The sequence below is a fragment of the Rousettus aegyptiacus genome, unplaced genomic scaffold (assembly GCF_014176215.1).
Source record: "Rousettus aegyptiacus isolate mRouAeg1 unplaced genomic scaffold, mRouAeg1.p scaffold_m13_p_6, whole genome shotgun sequence".
Lineage (NCBI taxonomy): Eukaryota > Metazoa > Chordata > Mammalia > Chiroptera > Pteropodidae > Rousettus > Rousettus aegyptiacus.
Genome location: NW_023416309.1, coordinates 15371481 through 15388067, shown reverse-complemented (window position 1 = coordinate 15388067; position 16587 = coordinate 15371481). Strand labels below are relative to the sequence as shown.

Below are 16587 nucleotides of genomic sequence, written 5' to 3'. Positions count from 1 at the left end.
TCACAGGCTCCTGAGTCATGACTAGGGAGAGGCCACATGCTCTTTTCAGATACGTCGTTGAGCCTCTTTTCTGAGCCACAGCAGTAAGCAGGGCAAAGCCCCTCCTCATTCTCCTGCATGAGATAGCCAGTTAATACATGAACACATCAATAAATAATATAATTCCAAATACTGGTCAGTGCTATGAGGAAATCAGGTTGGGCAGGAACAGATCAATGTCCAGTGCAGTAGCGGAAGCGCTGAGTAGCACTTTGAGAGTGGGTGGGCCAGGGTTGGGGGGAGGGGGCTTCCCTCCACAAGTGAGGTCCAACCCAAAGCTGACCGAGAGTTCACTGGACAGAAGGGACAGAAAGGAGTTGCAGGCAAGAGACTGGATGAGCAAAGGCCCTATGGCCAGAGAGGCCAGGGGAACGTAAGGGTCTAAAAAATGCCCAGCGAGGCTGCAGTCAGATCGTGCAGGGCCTGGGGCCCAGGTAGAGTGTCTGGGTCTTTATGTTGAGAGGACTGGAGGCATTACCAGGGGAATGACATGCCATCTGTGCATTTTGAGGAGCTCACACTGGCTGCAGGGTGGAAAGTGGATTGGAGGCTTTGCAGAGGGCTTGTGCTAGCCATTTCAATTTCCAGGTGAGCTGCACTGGTAGTAGGGTGGGCTCAAGGCAGAAGACATAAGAAAAACAGATGGAAATGAGAGGCGCTTGGTAGAAGGGCCAACAGGACTGGGGGTGAGAGAGATTTCATAGTGCCATGACCTATGTCTTGTGTCCTCAGACCTGCACCCTGATGCCATCTCTCTCTTCTTCCCAGGCCTGCGGGTACGAGAGGTGCAGATTGAGGTGTCTCGGCAGCAGGTGGAGGAGCTGTTCGGACTGGAAGACTACTGGTGCCAGTGCGTGGCCTGGAGCTCTGCGGGCACCACCAAGAGTCACCGGGCCTATGTCCGCATTGCATGTATGCCGCCCTGACACCCCCACTCCATTCCTCGGGCTCTTTCCCCTTCCCTGTGGATCCTGGACAGAGAATTCCGCATCTGCGTGGGCATCTGGCTGATGCCCACCACAGAGGCATCAGGGCCCATGGATGTCAGCTCAGAGAGGGCTTCTAGACCCAGAACCTGGGCCGCCTCTGTCTCCTAGATGTCTAACGGCCCTTTTTCACCTACTTCTGTATAAGGAAGTTGCCAGCTTCCTTACCACCCCAGACCACCATGCGCTTAGGATCCTAGAGTTAGGGAAGGAAGCCTGTTCCCTCAACTCCACCTGGTGAGGCCTCCACTTTGGAGAAGAGGGACTGCCTTAGGTAAAGGCCAGGTGTTCCCCATAAATGTTCTCTTGATGTGCACTGCCACCTAGTGGCTAGAGTAGGACACTTCAGTCTCCCACTCTGCCCTCCCTGACTGTGTCTTGGGACCCTTTCCCTCCTCCCAGACCTGCGCAAGAACTTCGATCAGGAGCCTTTGGGCAAGGAAGTACCCCTGGACCATGAGGTTCTCCTGCAGTGCCGCCCCCCGGAGGGGGTGCCTGTGGCTGAGGTGAGCGGAGACACGGGGAATGCTGGGCAGAGTGGAGGCCAGCCAGGCATGGTATTTACCACCAGCCATAGTGCCTCGGCCACCCAGAGCCCTCCCCATTTTACAAAGAAAGGAACTGGGACCTCTGCAGAACTCAGCACATGCCAGACCTCAGCTGGGCCCTCCGCTGGTATAAGCCCATGGGATGGGGTAGAGCTGGGCTAGACCTCAGGGTCAAGGGACATGGCCATATACACTCTCCCCCTGCCCCACCCAGAACCCAAGGCCCAGCTTTACGGACACCAAAGAGTACCATAACGCATATGTCTCGAGTGCGTCCTCACTGCACAAGCTGGCCACCCCTTCCCCTTACCACATGGTCTTTGCATCCCTGGGCAGTGCCCACCTTTCCCTGCTCTCCACTCCTGCTGTGTCCCAGACATGCTGCCTCTCCCACTTCCTGCACTGGTGGTCCAGCAGCCAGAGCTGGGCACGGAGGAGAGCTCGGCTTTGCTGCCAGAGATGCCGGTAGGATGGATTGGGGAAGACAGGCCCCTGCAGTTCCAGCTCAGAATCAGCCCATCTGACCCCAGAACCTTGCCCTAACCACTTAGCCTTCCCCAGCCATGCCCTCATCTGTAAAATGGGCCCAGACAGACACCCCGTATGATAGCTACCTCTTGTTGGGCTTCCACATGTGCTGGGCGCTCGGCATGCTGGTCTTCACAGCAACTGTCTAAGGTGGATGTCACCATTCCATCTATGGCTGGGAAAACAGTGCTGTGAGGGGTGAAACGGTCACCCAGAGTGACCCAGCTAGTGAATGGCAGAGCTGGGATTTGAACCCAGGGACCATGTTTTTAATCACCTGCCAGGCCTCTCACCTTGGCTGAGGGAGTCAGTTTGAAGAGTTATGACGAAGGTGTGTGCTACTAGCCAAAACTGGTTTCGTACTTACTGTGAACCAGGCGCTGTGCTCCGTACTTGCCACCTGCTGACTCAGTCAGTCCTTGCAACAGTCCTGTGGGGCAGATGCTGTTAAATTTCATCTTATATTTGATGAAATTGAGGCCATTTCCCAGCTGATGGGTGGTCATCTTAACCACTGTGTTCCGTAGCATCCAGCACAGTGCCTGGCACGTGGAGGTCCTGCCTTGCTATGTCACCACTGTGGGTGGACGTGGACAGAACTGCTGTCCTGTTTATGGTCAGGCCTCCCGAGCCCTCCAGAGAGGGCTCACTTCCTGGGATGCCTGCCTGCTTCTGCTACCTTCTGGCCCCCGTGCCTTCATACCCCTCCACCCTGCTTTTGTGCAGGTGGAATGGCTCAAGAACGAGGACATCATTGACCCCGCCCAGGACACCAACTTCCTGCTCACAATCGACTACAACCTCATCATCCGCCAGGCCCGCCTGTCAGATACCGCCAACTATACCTGCGTGGCCAAGAATATCGTGGCTAAGCGCCGCAGCACCACAGCCACAATCATTGTCTATGGTACAGCCCTGAGTCGCGGGCCGGCACGGCAGAAGGAGTGGGGAGAGCCCAGGGCTAGATGGCCCGCCTGCCCTGCCCTGCCCAGGAGGCCAGCAGGGCCCTGGTGAATGGCGAGGAGGAAGAGGCCAGAGAGGGGAGGTTCCTTCACCAAGATCACATAGCTACGCTAGCAGTAATGTCAGGCACACCTGGGTCCCTAACCAGGAGCACTCACCTCTTCTTAGGCCGTTTGCCTGTCCCTGAGGGAGACCCAGTCCTTTCAGAACTGGGGCTGGGGCAGGGCTCGGTCAGCATCCCCATAGCCCCATCCATGTACCATGTCCTAGCAGACTAGGGACTGTTGGCCAGGCCCTTGGGCTGTTTATTGCTGTCCCCTTGGGTGTGAGGGGTGGAGCCACAGCTGAGATAACTGGAGTGTTATAGAAAAAGTCATGTATTGGTTCAGTGTCAGCCCTCTCTGAACCTTTGTTTGCCATTAAACAGTGGGGCAGGGAATAGACAGTTACCTCTTGAGTCTCCTCTGGTGCTGATGGTTGCACCCCAGTTCTGCCCATGGATACCTGAGTTCTCAGCCCTGCAGGCAGGAGGGGCCCAATTAGGAAGGGCCAATTCTCAGTGGAGCGGCCTCCTCAGGGGTGGGGAGTGAGGTTTGAGGGGCCCATGGTTTGCAGAAGCAGGCCAACTGGGTGATACCCACTGCCCCTGCAGTAAACGGCGGCTGGTCCAGTTGGGCAGAGTGGTCACCCTGCTCCAACCGCTGTGGCCGCGGCTGGCAGAAGCGCACACGGACCTGCACCAACCCCACCCCACTCAATGGAGGAGCCTTCTGCGAGGGCCAGGCCTTCCAGAAGACTGCCTGCACCACCATATGCCCAGGTAAGGCTGCTGGCCAGATGGCACCCTCCCCACATCCAGGCCCACGTCTAGCTCCCAGCCCTGCCTCCTGTGCTGCGGGGTCTATCAGAGTCAAGGGAGCCATTCTCTCCCGTTGTGGGGAGCAGCAGGTGCTTGTTCCAGGACCCACAGTTAGCCAAGAAGGCTGGACTAGATGCTACGACCGCTGACTTCTTGTCCTTCCCCGGGCTGCTGGAGAGTGGAGGCAGAGGCTCTGAGCTGTGGTCTGAGGGGTGGCCTCTTCTGCCACCAAGCCAAGGATTCTCAGTGTCAGTCCCCTGAGCCAAGGTCCCAGAGCTGCCCTGGGTCAGGAAGCCTGTGCTCCCGCACTCGACTGTCAGGCACACTTCGGCCACCAACCCTAATCCTGTAGCAGTCGTCTCCTTTCATCTTTGTCTGATTCCGCATCTCCATCTATTTGTTCTTACGTGTCTTGCTGTGTGCTCTTTTTTGGTTACATGTTGTATGAGCAGTGTGGTATTTTCACCCTGGGTTTGTGTCCTTGTGAATACACTTCTGCAATGGGCTGCATCTGTGTGAGTGACCTTATGCATATACTTGTGTTCATTTTACCCACCTAGTACACCTGACTCTGCATCGGCGTGGGGCGCGTTGATATGGCATGGATTTCTTTGTATGGCTTGCGTGGTACATTGCTATTTTCTGTGCACATAATTGCGTGTACATGTCTATGTGCACGCATGTGTTCCCATGTGCTATGTGCTGTGCTCCTACAGTGGACGGAGCATGGACGGAGTGGAGCAAGTGGTCGGCCTGTAGCACTGAGTGCGCCCACTGGCGCAGTCGTGAGTGCATGGCGCCCCCGCCCCAGAACGGAGGCCGAGACTGCAGTGGGACTCTGCTCGACTCCAAAAACTGCACCGACGGGCTGTGCATGCAAAGTGAGTCCTCAGGAAGGTGGGGCCTAGGGGTGGGAGCTCCGGAACTGGATAAGGGACCCCAGCCCACCCCCAGGCCTCCGTGCCCAACCTGCAGTGGAGCAGCCCTTTGAGGCCTTTGCCCACCCACCACATCGATCATTTCATCTGCACCGTTCCCCATCACCTTCTCTACCACCTTTCCTTGCCGCCTGTGTCATTGTCTTTCCCTTTATTTCCCTCGACAGATAAGAAAACTCTAAGTGACCCCAAAAGCCACCGTAAGTCCCATTTCATGGCTGTCTTCTTTCCTCTGGGGTTCTCTTGGCTGGCTTTTCCAGGGTGTGGGGGGCAGGGCCATGGGAGCTGAAGGTGACTCCCCACCAACCCTCCCTGCGGTTCCTAGGACTTGATGCTCATGCAGATGTGCAGACCCTTGGCTGACAGAAAGGCCCTAAGGCATCATTTTGACCCTCCCATAATAGAAGAATACTAGTCTCAGAGAGGAGGGACTTATCCAAGGGTCCAGCAAGGGTTTGAACTGAAATGTTTCTGTGGTCAAAGCTGGTGCTCTTAGCCCCATCCATCCCCTTGGCCTTCCTGTCTGGGACAGGGCCAGTGGGCAGGCCCGCACCTGTTCTTCTCAGAGCCCTGCACTGTGCCCCCAGCAGCTGGGCCAAAGCCTCTGAAGTCCTCAGGGTAACCCATGGTCCACGTCAGCCCCCAGAGGCTGCTCTGCCCTAACTCTAGAGTAGTAAAGCTGCTTGGGCAGATTGGCCTGTGGTAATTAAACCACAGTTTCCAAATAATTCTGGAATTATAAAATCAGTGAGGCTCTTGGCCCAGTTCACTGGGGGACCAGGCTGGTGACTGATTAGGAACAGTAAATCACTAGATCACTAGACCAGTGGCCCCCAGTGGTTATGGAGAATATCAGGAGGCAGAGCCCAGCCTGGGGAGCCAGAGAGGTAGGGGGCTCAGCCCTGAGGGCTACTGAGGGGAGACAGGGGCTAGACAGTAGCAGAAGTGGGCAAGCGTCATGCCCTACCTTGCTGCAGGCTCAGGCTTATCCCAGGGGAATGGGGCTGCAGGGGTCCAGGCGGGAAAAGCAGCCTACCTTTCTGAGGGCTCAAGGGAGGGGAGAGAGTGGATGGGTGCTGCCTGGAGCTCCCACAGGAAGCAAAGGGAAGAGCAGCTGTCTTGGTTCTGCCTACACATCCAGTGTGGTAGCTACTACATCCATGTGTGGGTGGCTATTCAGACTTACATTTACCTTAATTAAAACGAAATACATTTAAAATTCAGTTCGAAGTCTCGCCAGCCACATTTCAGTTATTCGGTAGCCACGTGTGGCTGGTGGCTGTCATGTGGGACAGTGCAGACATGGAATGTTTCCATTGTCATAGAAAGTTCTGTTGTTCAGGCCTACTTTAGACCCTAGGTCGTGACCCTTACCCCTTCCTGCCTGGCCACATGGAGTTATTTCCATCTGTATAGCAGCCTACCCCGCCGCCATCCCCACCACCAGAGCTGGGTGTCCCCCAGCCCGATGGCCTGCCTTGGGGAGGGGAGTGTAGCCAAGGGTTGTTTCTCTGAGCCCCTTCCTTCCCCTCCACCTGCTCACCTCCTCTCCACCCCATTGCCCTTCATCTCTTTCCCTTCCTCCTACTCCCCCCATGCCCCTCCACTTCCCACCCTCCACACAGAATGGGAAATGGGAAGGTCAGAGCTGCCACTCACAGAGCTAGGGCCTCTCGTCCCCTGGAGAGTGCTACGGGCTGCAAATGAATCTCTGGGTCTAATCCCGGCTCTGATAGGATAAATTGTGGCTCTTGTGACTGAACTACAAACCCCGTCTCCTCCTCAGCCGTGAGCAATGAGTTGGTTGCTCTTGGGAGTAACCAAGAGTCACTTTGCCTCTTCTTGCCACACTTAGAGGGGAGCAGGCAGGGGGGTTCTGAGACTGTTTTACTTATACAGACTCGTGCTCAGAGAGGTTCAGGGCTTGCCTGGAGGCACCAGACTGTCATGGCAGAGCTCAGACTAGAACCCAGCATAGCACCGTTCAGTCCTAAGCCACGTGCCCCCCCCCCCCACCCAGGGACCTTGGGCTTCCCTGGCTCCCCTAGGGCCTGGGTCGCCATCCCTACCCCTCACCAGGCCCTCCTGTCCCTGCAGTCCTGGAGTCCTCGGGGGATGTGGCGCTGTACGCCGGCCTCGTGGTGTCCATCCTCGTGGTGGTGGCCGTCCTCATGGTGGTGGGAGTGGTGGTGTACCGCCGCAAATGCCGAGACTTGGACACTGACATCACCGACTCGTCTGCTGCCCTCACTGGAGGCTTCCACCCAGTCAACTTCAAGACTGCAAGGCCCAGTAAGGATCTGGGAACACCTGAGCTGGTGGGTGGGGGCTGGGCAGCCAGCGGGGTGTGGCAGCCAGCCTCTACTAGTGTGGGGGCTCTAGACTCCCTCTGAGGTTTTACCAGAGTTTGTTCTAGAGATAGCTGTGGATTAGTAATGATTAGAGGGATGCATAAAAGGAAAGGGTACCCAAGCTGCTAAGTCCCTGCTGGACATTTGGGTGGGGTTTTGCAACAAGAGGGCTCCCAGCAGGAGCAGAATGTGGGACTGAGCCAGCGAGGCACAGCTGGATCTGACTGTGCTCCCTACCCCTGCAGACCACCCGCAGCTCCTGCACCCCTCTGTGCCTCCGGACCTTACAGCCAGTGCCGGCATCTATCGTGGGCCCATGTATGCCCTGCAGGACTCGGCCGACAAGATCCCCATGACCAACTCACCTCTGCTGGACCCCCTGCCTAGCCTCAAGATCAAGGTCTACAGTTCTAGCACCACCGGCTCTGGGTCAGGCCTGCCAGATGGGGCCGACCTGCTAGGGGTCCTGCCGCCAGGCACGTACCCTGGCGATTTCTCCCGGGACACCCACTTCCTGCACCTGCGCAGTGCCAGCCTTGGCTCCCAGCAGCTCCTGGGCCTGCCCCGTGACCCAGGGAGCAGCGTCAGTGGCACCTTTGGCTGTCTGGGCGGGAGGCTCAGCATCCCTGGCACAGGTGGGTCTCTCTCTGCTTGCCTGTCAGCCTGGCTTCAGCACATCCTCTCTGGACAGCCCAGCACTACCCAGCAGAAGACAGGCTTCCCTGATCCCATTTCACAGATGAGGAAAGTGAGCCCCTGGGGAAAATGTGACTATAAAGTGGAGGGCCCAGGGTCCAGGCCTGCCTCTGTCTCACTAGGGAAGAAGAACCTTGGTCCAGCCACTCTCTAAACCTCAGTCTCTCTATCTGTTAAGTGAGCAAGAATACCCCATGTAGTTGAACAGACCTATAAGGCTATCCTAGGTTCTGGCAGCAGAAAGGGCAGAGGTGCCCATCTCAGGTTGCAAAGCCAGCAGTTTATAGTTACCCGATGTCATGCTCAAGGCTGGAGCCAGCACTGAGACTTTCGGACTCCTGGTCTTTGCCCCATTTCTACACCCCATCACGATACCAAAGGCCCCTGTGTTACTGACAAGCATTCTCGTCAGTGGCCAGGCCTGTCCTTGCACCCACTTCCAGACCTCCTCTCCCCATCCCTTGTTCTAAGTTCCTGGACTCCCTTCAGAACCTCCCTGCTGACCTTCCTCTCTCGTTAGGGGTCAGCTTGCTGGTGCCCAATGGAGCCATCCCCCAGGGCAAGTTCTACGAGATGTACCTCCTTATCAACAAGGCAGAAGACACCCTGTGAGTAGAGACCCCAACCACCCCCACTCCGGGCTGCCCGCTTCCTCTTCCTCTCTCTCCTTGCTGCTTGCCCACCCTGGGCTCAAATATCACCTTCTCCCTTTGTAAGCCTGATCCTAAGGCCAGCTAGTCCTCCAAGGAAAACACTGATATATTTATGTCTACATCTGCAATATGCAGAACCAGCACAACAATCATATAACTTAAAAGGCAATTGACAAACTGGCTATAATATCCTTACTGTGCAAAGAAGTTTTAAAGACCAATAAAGAAAACTGAACATCTTAGTACAAAAATGAGCGAAGGATATGAACAAGTGATTTACATACACTCTGTTACACGCACACACATACACAATGGCAAATAGGTTTTGTAGTCAAATAGTGATTCAAACAGCTGTGAGATATTGAGAGTTTTTTGATTCATGCATTTGTAAAGATTTTTTTCAAACACTAATACCTTTATACTGGCAAAAGCACAGAACACAGCCCTCCACGGCATGCTGGTGGGAGTGTAGAGCAGTACCAGCTTTCCAGAGGACAGATTAGCAACACCTATCAAATATACTCCAAGTGCAGAACATTTGAAACTGAGCAAAAATTTGCCTGTGAGAATGTCATAATGTGATATCAAAAAACTGGACACAGTCTGAAGGTCTATGCCATTTCTCTGCCTCTCCTTAACCCTTGACCTCTGGGAGCCCCAGGGGTAGAGACCTGCCCTCCGTCACCCCAGGAGTCAGAGCAGAGGTGGGAGCCCAACTCCCATCGGAGCCTTGGCCGAGCTCTTCGGACTTCCCCTCACTGCCTCCCTCCTGCCCCCAGCCCACTTTCGGAAGGGACCCAGACAGTATTGAGCCCCTCGGTGACCTGCGGGCCCACAGGCCTCCTGCTGTGCCGCCCCGTCATCCTCACAGTGCCCCACTGTGCCGAAGTCAGTGCCAGCGACTGGATCTTCCAGCTCAAGACCCAGGCCCACCAGGGCCACTGGGAGGTGAGGAGCCAAGTCTGGGGGCCTGGCCCACTATCTGAACCTGCCTCCTTTCCCCCTGGCCCAACCTGGATGGGCCACTCTAGGGCTTTGCCTGTGACCTGTCTGCCCCACCCCAACTCTTACCCTGCAGGAGGTGGTGACCCTGGATGAGGAGACCCTGGACACACCCTGCTACTGCCAGCTGGAAGCCAGGTCTTGCCATATCCTGTTAGACCAGCTGGGCACCTATGTGTTCACGGGTGAGTCTTATTCTCGCTCAGCAGTCAAGCGGCTCCAGCTGGCCATCTTCGCCCCAGCCCTCTGCACCTCTCTGGAGTACAGCCTCAGGGTCTACTGCCTGGAGGACACACCTGTAGCATTGAAGGTAAGGCCAGGCCACAGATACCCACACAGCCCTGGTACCCTGTAAGTGCATCACCCCCGGCCAGCCAACTGCATGGTACCTTCTAGTATCCCCTTCCCCAGGATCATGGTACTTTCCAGGCATCCCTCTACCAATAACAGCCTCATGCATTCATTTATTCGTTCCTTGAACAGGGAAATGGCATCAGACTCTCAAGATACAGAGATGAATTGGGCTCAAGTTACACCCTTGCCAAGTTCCAGGCTAGAGGATGGGAGACAGACAGGGGATCACTTGACTTTACAGTGGTCTTCCAGAGGGCTGAGGGAGCACCTAACTGGAGGGGGCTTATAGGGCCTTGGTTGCTAGGGAAGGGGCTGAGAAGGCTTCACAACAGAGCTGACACACTCCAAAAGAGAAGTAGGTGTTCAGGGCAGAGAACGATGGTGGGCATTCCAGGAGATAGAGCAGCCTGTGCAAAGGCAGTTGTGTCGTTCTGTGTGACGAAAGCACGCAGGAGGTGTGAGTGTGTGAGGGAGAGATATGGACTCAGCTTCCCAACACTCTTGGGGTCATGCCAAGGAATTTGGAACCTGTCCAGTGGGCAGGGGCATAGACCGGGAGGACACCTGTTTACAGGTGCTCCTTTCCAGCTTCTTTGTCTCCCAGTCTCATGACTTGTCTCCAACTCCAAGTTGACAACTGATGCAGTAAAGGTGAAAAAGCCTCATGGGAGAGTGAGTTTCTCCTGCTGGGACCACGCTGATCTGAAATTCCAGGAGGCCCATAATGGGCTAGAGACTCCTGGGAACTGGCCTTGTAACTTGGCTCTCTTGGTCCTAGGGCATTGGCTGATGTTCAGCTTTGGCCAGAGAATGGACTAGAGATTAAGAGGGAAGTTGCCACATTTTGACATGATGCCATTCTTTGTTTATTCAGTCCTGATCTGTCCGTCCATCCATCTATCTATCCATCCATCCATCCATCCATCCATCCATCCATCCATCAACTTTCTGCCCATCTATTTATATATTAATTTAGTCAACAGTTCCTCTGTCCATCCAGCCTTCACTCATTCATCAATTTATCTTTCCTTCCATCTGTTCTTCTATTTTACATCCATTCATTTGTATATCCTTCCGTCTCTATCTATCTATTCATCCATCCATCAGTCCATCTATCCACCCATTCATCTATAAATTCATTCACATATCATCCCACTATCTGTCCATTCATCCATCTATTTTTCTATTCATCCATCCATCCATCCATCCATCCATCCATCCATCCATCCATATATACACAAGTAAGCCTTCTAAGAGCACTTACCAAATGCCCCGCCATGTACTTAACAGGGTCCCTGCCATCAATGGTTCCCTCTGCTTGCATCTGTCCCAACCCTCAAGCTTGTGGTAAGAAAGGGCCCATTGACCAATTATGATGAGCTCCCCCTTCCCATTGACCCCCTACCCCTGCCCACAGGAGGTGCTGGAGCTGGAACGGACCCTCGGCGGCTACCTTGTTGAGGAGCCAAAACCCCTGCTATTTAAGGACAGTTACCATAACCTGCGCCTCTCTCTTCATGACATCCCCCATGCCCACTGGAGGAGCAAGCTGCTGGCCAAGTACCAGGTGAGGGCTAGACTGAAGGACGGGGAGAACTGGGGTTGGGGTAGGGGTACATTTAGGGGTCTTCCCAGGGAATGCCAGTTCCCCCTCTCAGACCCAGGCCCTGCTTCTCCCTTGGCCCTACAGCCCTGCCCTTCCATTCTGTCTCCCTCCCATCCCCCTCTCCATGCTCCCTCCCAGTCATCCTTAAGCACATCCCCACATTTGGTGCCATTGACGGCCACATTCATTCCCCCACCCTTAGCACACACTCCCACATACAAATGTCTGTCCATATCATCTTCAAAGAAGCCTTATAATCTCTAACAGCATTCATGCCTGGCAGACTGTCCAGACCTATCTGTGATGGTCACATCTGCCCCCACTCATCTGTGACACCTTTGAGTCTATAGGCTTCCCAGCCCCAGGCGCGCGCGCACACACACACACACACACACACACACACGCACGCACACACATACTCTCACACACTCACTCTCACACATTCGGACTTGTGCCTTCTCCTCCCCTTTCTCAGCTGAAGGGCCCTTGACCAGCTTTTCCTCTGTCCATTTGGGCAGACAGGCCTGAACTGCCCCCCTGAGAAAACTGCCCACAGTCCTCCCTGATGCCGGCCCCATGACCTGCCTCTGCCTCCATTCCCTGAGGCCAAGGCAGGCTGGCCCTGACTCCTCTCTGTCTTCAGGAGATCCCCTTCTATCATATTTGGAGTGGCAGCCAGAAGGCCCTGCACTGCACCTTCACCCTGGAGAGGCACAGCCTAGCCTCCACAGAGTTCACCTGCAAGATCTGTGTGCGGCAGGTGGAAGGGGAAGGCCAGATATTCCAGCTGCACACCACACTGGCAGAGGTGAGGGTTAGGGGTACAGCATGCAGACTCCATACTCCCCCTCATCTGAGTGGAAATGCCATCTCCCACAAAGACATGTCCCCCTCACCTCCCAAATCTGAGCTGAGACTTGGTCACTTTTTGTTAGCAGCTGCCATTTTTTGAGTGCCAACCCTATGCTTGGCATGTACTATACCAGGCGACATAGATTATCTCACTAAATCTTCACAACCACTGGGAACACAGATCCAGTGACCCCTTCCTGGGAGATGAGAAAGTAGGTTTCAGGGAGAACAGATACCATTGACCTTGTATCAGGTCATTGAGTTGCCCAAGCCTGCAGCTCTCCACCACTATAAATCTAGACTGAGATTCATGAAGGCAAGGCCACCCAGGAAGACAGTGCTAGACCTGCCTGGCAGTACAGTGTAAAGAGCACTAGATACAGGTCTAGACCCAGCTGTGCCACTAACTTGACACGTGACTGTGGTCAAGTCACTTCCCTGTTCTAGATTTTGTTTTCCACGTGTGTGAAAGTAGGTGCATGTAGATTAGGTTGTGGCTGAGGCTCCTCGTTACCACCTAATCCTGAGGCTGCACTGGTGTTCATCCTGAGTGATACATTAGCATGGTGCACCCTCTGTGGGCTGAGGTCGGGCATGCAGCCCTGGCCCTCCGAGACTGACCCTCCACAAAAGGCCTTTGAGCAGCTGGAGCCTACCCAGGGGATGTGGGGAGTAACTGGAGCCTCCATGAGCTCAAAAGTTTTAAGGCAGGAAGTCTAGAGGGGGAAATGCACAGCATTGCACATGGGGGGCCCTCTGCCCCTCTCACTCATGCCCCGATCCTTCTAGACACCTGCTGGCTCCTTGGACGCCCTCTGCTCTGCCCCCAGCAGCACAGTCACCACCCAGCTGGGACCCTATGCCTTCAAGATCCCACTGTCCATCCGCCAGAAGATATGCAATAGCCTGGACGCCCCCAGCTCACGGGGCAATGACTGGCGCCTGTTGGCAAAGAAGCTCTCCATGGACCGGTAAGTGCTGGGACAGGCCTGGCCCACCCAAACTGCAGCTAAGTCCGAGAAACATCTAGTAAGATGTCTAGTCTTAGTAAGACACTTTACTAGAAATGGGTGGGATTTACAAAGATGTTTAAGCCTTTCTTCCTTCCCTTAGGGGAGTGCTTGGGGTGAGATCAGGCAGGGAATGATGGTGGGAGGCAGAGAGAATGGAGTACTAGGTTTCAACAGTCTCATGGGGCCAGTGACTGTCAGTGATAATAATAACAAGGTGATGAATGATGATGGGCAAGGTAGTTTTTCCATTTTAGAGATGAGGAAACTAAAACTCAGAGAGGTACAGTGACTTACTCAGGGCCACACAGCCTCCAAGCAGAGGGACTACGATTCAAACCCAGGATTCCAGGATTGTGGGAGCCCAGAGCCCACAGTTATCTCACCTCCTCATGTTCCCTCCATGCCCAGGCTTCTGGGAGATACCGAGCTTTTGGGTAGCCCAGTGTCCTTCTTCCCTCTGCCAGGTACCTGAACTACTTTGCCACCAAAGCAAGCCCCACTGGTGTGATCCTGGACCTCTGGGAAGCTCTGCAGCAGGATGACGGGGACCTCAACAGCCTGGCGAGTGCCTTGGAGGAGATGGGCAAGAGTGAGATGCTGGTGGCCATGGCCACTGACGGGGACTGCTGAGCTGTCCCAGACTGCGGGCTGGTAGGGACTGGCAGGAGGCAGGTGCAGGGAGGCCCAGGAAGCCTCTTATGGGGCGGTTCAGCCTCCAGTGCCCCCCAGCTCACAGCAGAGTCGCCCTTCCTCCTTCTCCCTTGCCCCACCCTCAGACCACAACCAGCCTTAGGAAATCCATGTACTCTGGTGTCTGGAGGATCTGGTATTCCTTCTCCACCCCCTGCTGTCTCTCCTGGCCTCTGTGCAGAAACCAGGGTGGGGCTGAGGCCTCTAGAAGCAGTTAGGGGAGCAAGGGGGTGGCCCTCCTTCTACCCCCACCCTCCACCCACAGCCCTGGGACCTCTGGGTTAAGTTTGTTTTAGTTTTGCTCTTCGTTTTCTTCCTCAGCTATTATTTCTCCCTCCTCTGTAAGCTCCCTCTCTTCACATCATTTTCCTCTTTGAAGAGTCAAGTACAATTCAGACAAACTGCTTTCTCCTGTCTAAAAGCTAAAAGGAAAAGGAAAGAAAGAAAGCTTCAAACCGCTAGTAAGGCTCAAAGAAGAAGAAAAACACCAAAACCACAAGGGAAAAGAAAACCCCCGTTTCTTAGGAAACGCAAATGATTTATTATCCAGATATTTGGATAAGTCCTTTTTAAGAAAAAAAAAAAAAGAAAAGAAAATGAAAAATAACACACAAAAAACAGAAAGCTCTTTTTTTGAGTGTGGATGAGTGTGATTGTGCTCATGGTTCTGACCAGGAGTGAGTGTGTGCAAGTGCGTGTGAATGAATCTGGGAGAGACTGAACAGAGAACGCTTCGCTTCTAATGACTCCATCTTAAACTAAATTCCTACAAGACCTCAGTCTCCCCAGTTGCACAGGGTCAGATGGGGCTTTAGCCATGGTACATATTTCCCTCTAAAATCTTAAGCAAACCCTGAATCCACAAAGTTAAGGAGCCCTGAGCTCTGGAGCGGGGTGGGGTCCTACCTCCCTCCCATGGCCCTAAGCAGAACCGCCCCCCCCCCCACACACACACATACACTTCCTATGGGCCCTGGGAAGTCAGATTAAGGGGCCTTGAGATGAAAAATGTGGGCAAGCCAGGCCCGCTGTGTGCCAAGGAGACTTGCAGTGCTGTGGTCTGGTGGCCCCTGGAGAGAAGGTGTGTCCAAGAGGTAGGGCCCTAACAGAAAGAAGTGGGGGATGAGAGTCCCCCATGGACACCTCTCTCATTCATCCTCAGAGTAGGGCCAGCCGGGACACCCCCCACCCAGCAGCTTCTAGAACAGGTAGGCTGGAGCACGTTAGCATTTTCTTTAACTCCAGGACCTATCCTTCCCCAGCCTCAGTTTCTCCTTCCATAAGACAAAAGGGATAGATGAGAGAGAAGTCCTCTCTAGCAGCAGAAGCCTGAGCTGCTGAACCTTGGCGTGGCTTTGAGGACGTTAGCAGCAGCCCTGCAGCCTGGGAGGCTGGGAGGTAGGTGGCCAAGCTGTGCTTTACATGCCCTCCCACTTGCCTGGAGTAGCAGAGGAAGGATGGAGAGTGATTTTCCTAGCTCTGATCTCCACAGGCACCTCTCTTCCACCCTCTTCTCACCCCCCCCCCCCCGTAGTCCAGAAGATTTTGAGGTAGGTAACCTTCGAACAGGAAGAGTTGCTGGAGCAGAGGGGCTAGCACCCCCTTACTAGCCTGGATATTCTGAGGAGTAGCAGGGTCCCTAAGTGGGGAGAGATGTATCCCCATCCCTTTCCAGTTGGCCGGCAGTGGCTGAGACCAGGTTCTTGCTGCTGGCACAGAGACCTCATCAAAGGCTTCTCCTTGGCACCCAGGCAAAGCAAGTGCCAGTTCCCTTGACAGCTCTGGCCAGTGACCCCAGGGCTTGCTCCAGCAGGTCTATGAGCAGCCTTTGGGACCAGCCTGGGCATATCCTGGCCTTTGATATTCAAGTCTCCTAGAGGAAAGTAGGTTTTAAGGCTGTAGTCCCAGCCAGCATCCCCAGCCCAGCTCCCCTGCATGGACTCACAGGCTTACGGGAATTCTCACCACCCATATAATCCTCTCTTGTAGTGTGGGTTGGCCATGGGCAGATGAGGGCCTGCTTTGAGGTTTCAGAGAGGATTCCTTGTACCAGGGCTGCTGAAGGTGCCAGGCCTGAATCAGGGGCTGGGCCCTCGAGACTGGGACCCCAGCTTCTTACTCCAGTGCCTCTGTGAATGCTGCCTTAGGCAAAAAGCAGTAAGCCTTCCCTGTCAGACATACCTGTCCACTGGAGCTCAGCCTCCCTGGTCACTCCTAGTCCAAGCTGTGGGGCCTCTGTGATAGCCCAACCAGTGCCACCAGGGGCTTTACCGGTGCCATTCCCATCTCAGGCTCTAAAATGCCCACAGGCAACATGGAGTCCCAAGACCAGCGCTCAGGCTTCCACTTTGCCATTAAACCGTGTGACCTCAGGCATATGACTGCCTTATCTTGGACTCATTTTCTTTTCATACGTAGAAATCCCACCTCAGCTGCTGTCTGAGGCCCCTTTGGGCTCTAACACGCTGTCATTCTAGGCTTTGGATGGGAACCCTAGTGAGTAGAAGTT

At 54.6% G+C, this 16587-nt stretch overlaps 1 protein-coding gene across 2 annotated transcripts in view; it reads left to right on the top strand.

Moving 5' to 3' along the window:
• Positions 1-14689, top strand: part of UNC5B (unc-5 netrin receptor B) — an 80112-nt gene extending 65423 nt beyond the window's left edge. The window contains exons 3-17 of one of the 2 annotated variants that reach the window (XM_016162306.2): positions 808-951; positions 1428-1531; positions 2828-3008; positions 3717-3884; positions 4640-4804; positions 5029-5061; positions 6959-7153; positions 7458-7847; positions 8429-8516; positions 9341-9509; positions 9640-9873; positions 11335-11484; positions 12167-12331; positions 13165-13346; positions 13853-14689. In XM_016162306.2, coding sequence (XP_016017792.1) covers positions 808-951; positions 1428-1531; positions 2828-3008; positions 3717-3884; positions 4640-4804; positions 5029-5061; positions 6959-7153; positions 7458-7847; positions 8429-8516; positions 9341-9509; positions 9640-9873; positions 11335-11484; positions 12167-12331; positions 13165-13346; positions 13853-14018 — 2534 coding nt within the window. In that variant the 3' untranslated portion in view covers positions 14019-14689. The remainder of the gene's footprint in view (positions 1-807; positions 952-1427; positions 1532-2827; positions 3009-3716; positions 3885-4639; positions 4805-5028; positions 5062-6958; positions 7154-7457; positions 7848-8428; positions 8517-9340; positions 9510-9639; positions 9874-11334; positions 11485-12166; positions 12332-13164; positions 13347-13852) is intronic. The other variant, XM_016162307.2, reaches the window with a different exon arrangement.
• Positions 14690-16587: the final 1898 nt, after the last annotated feature.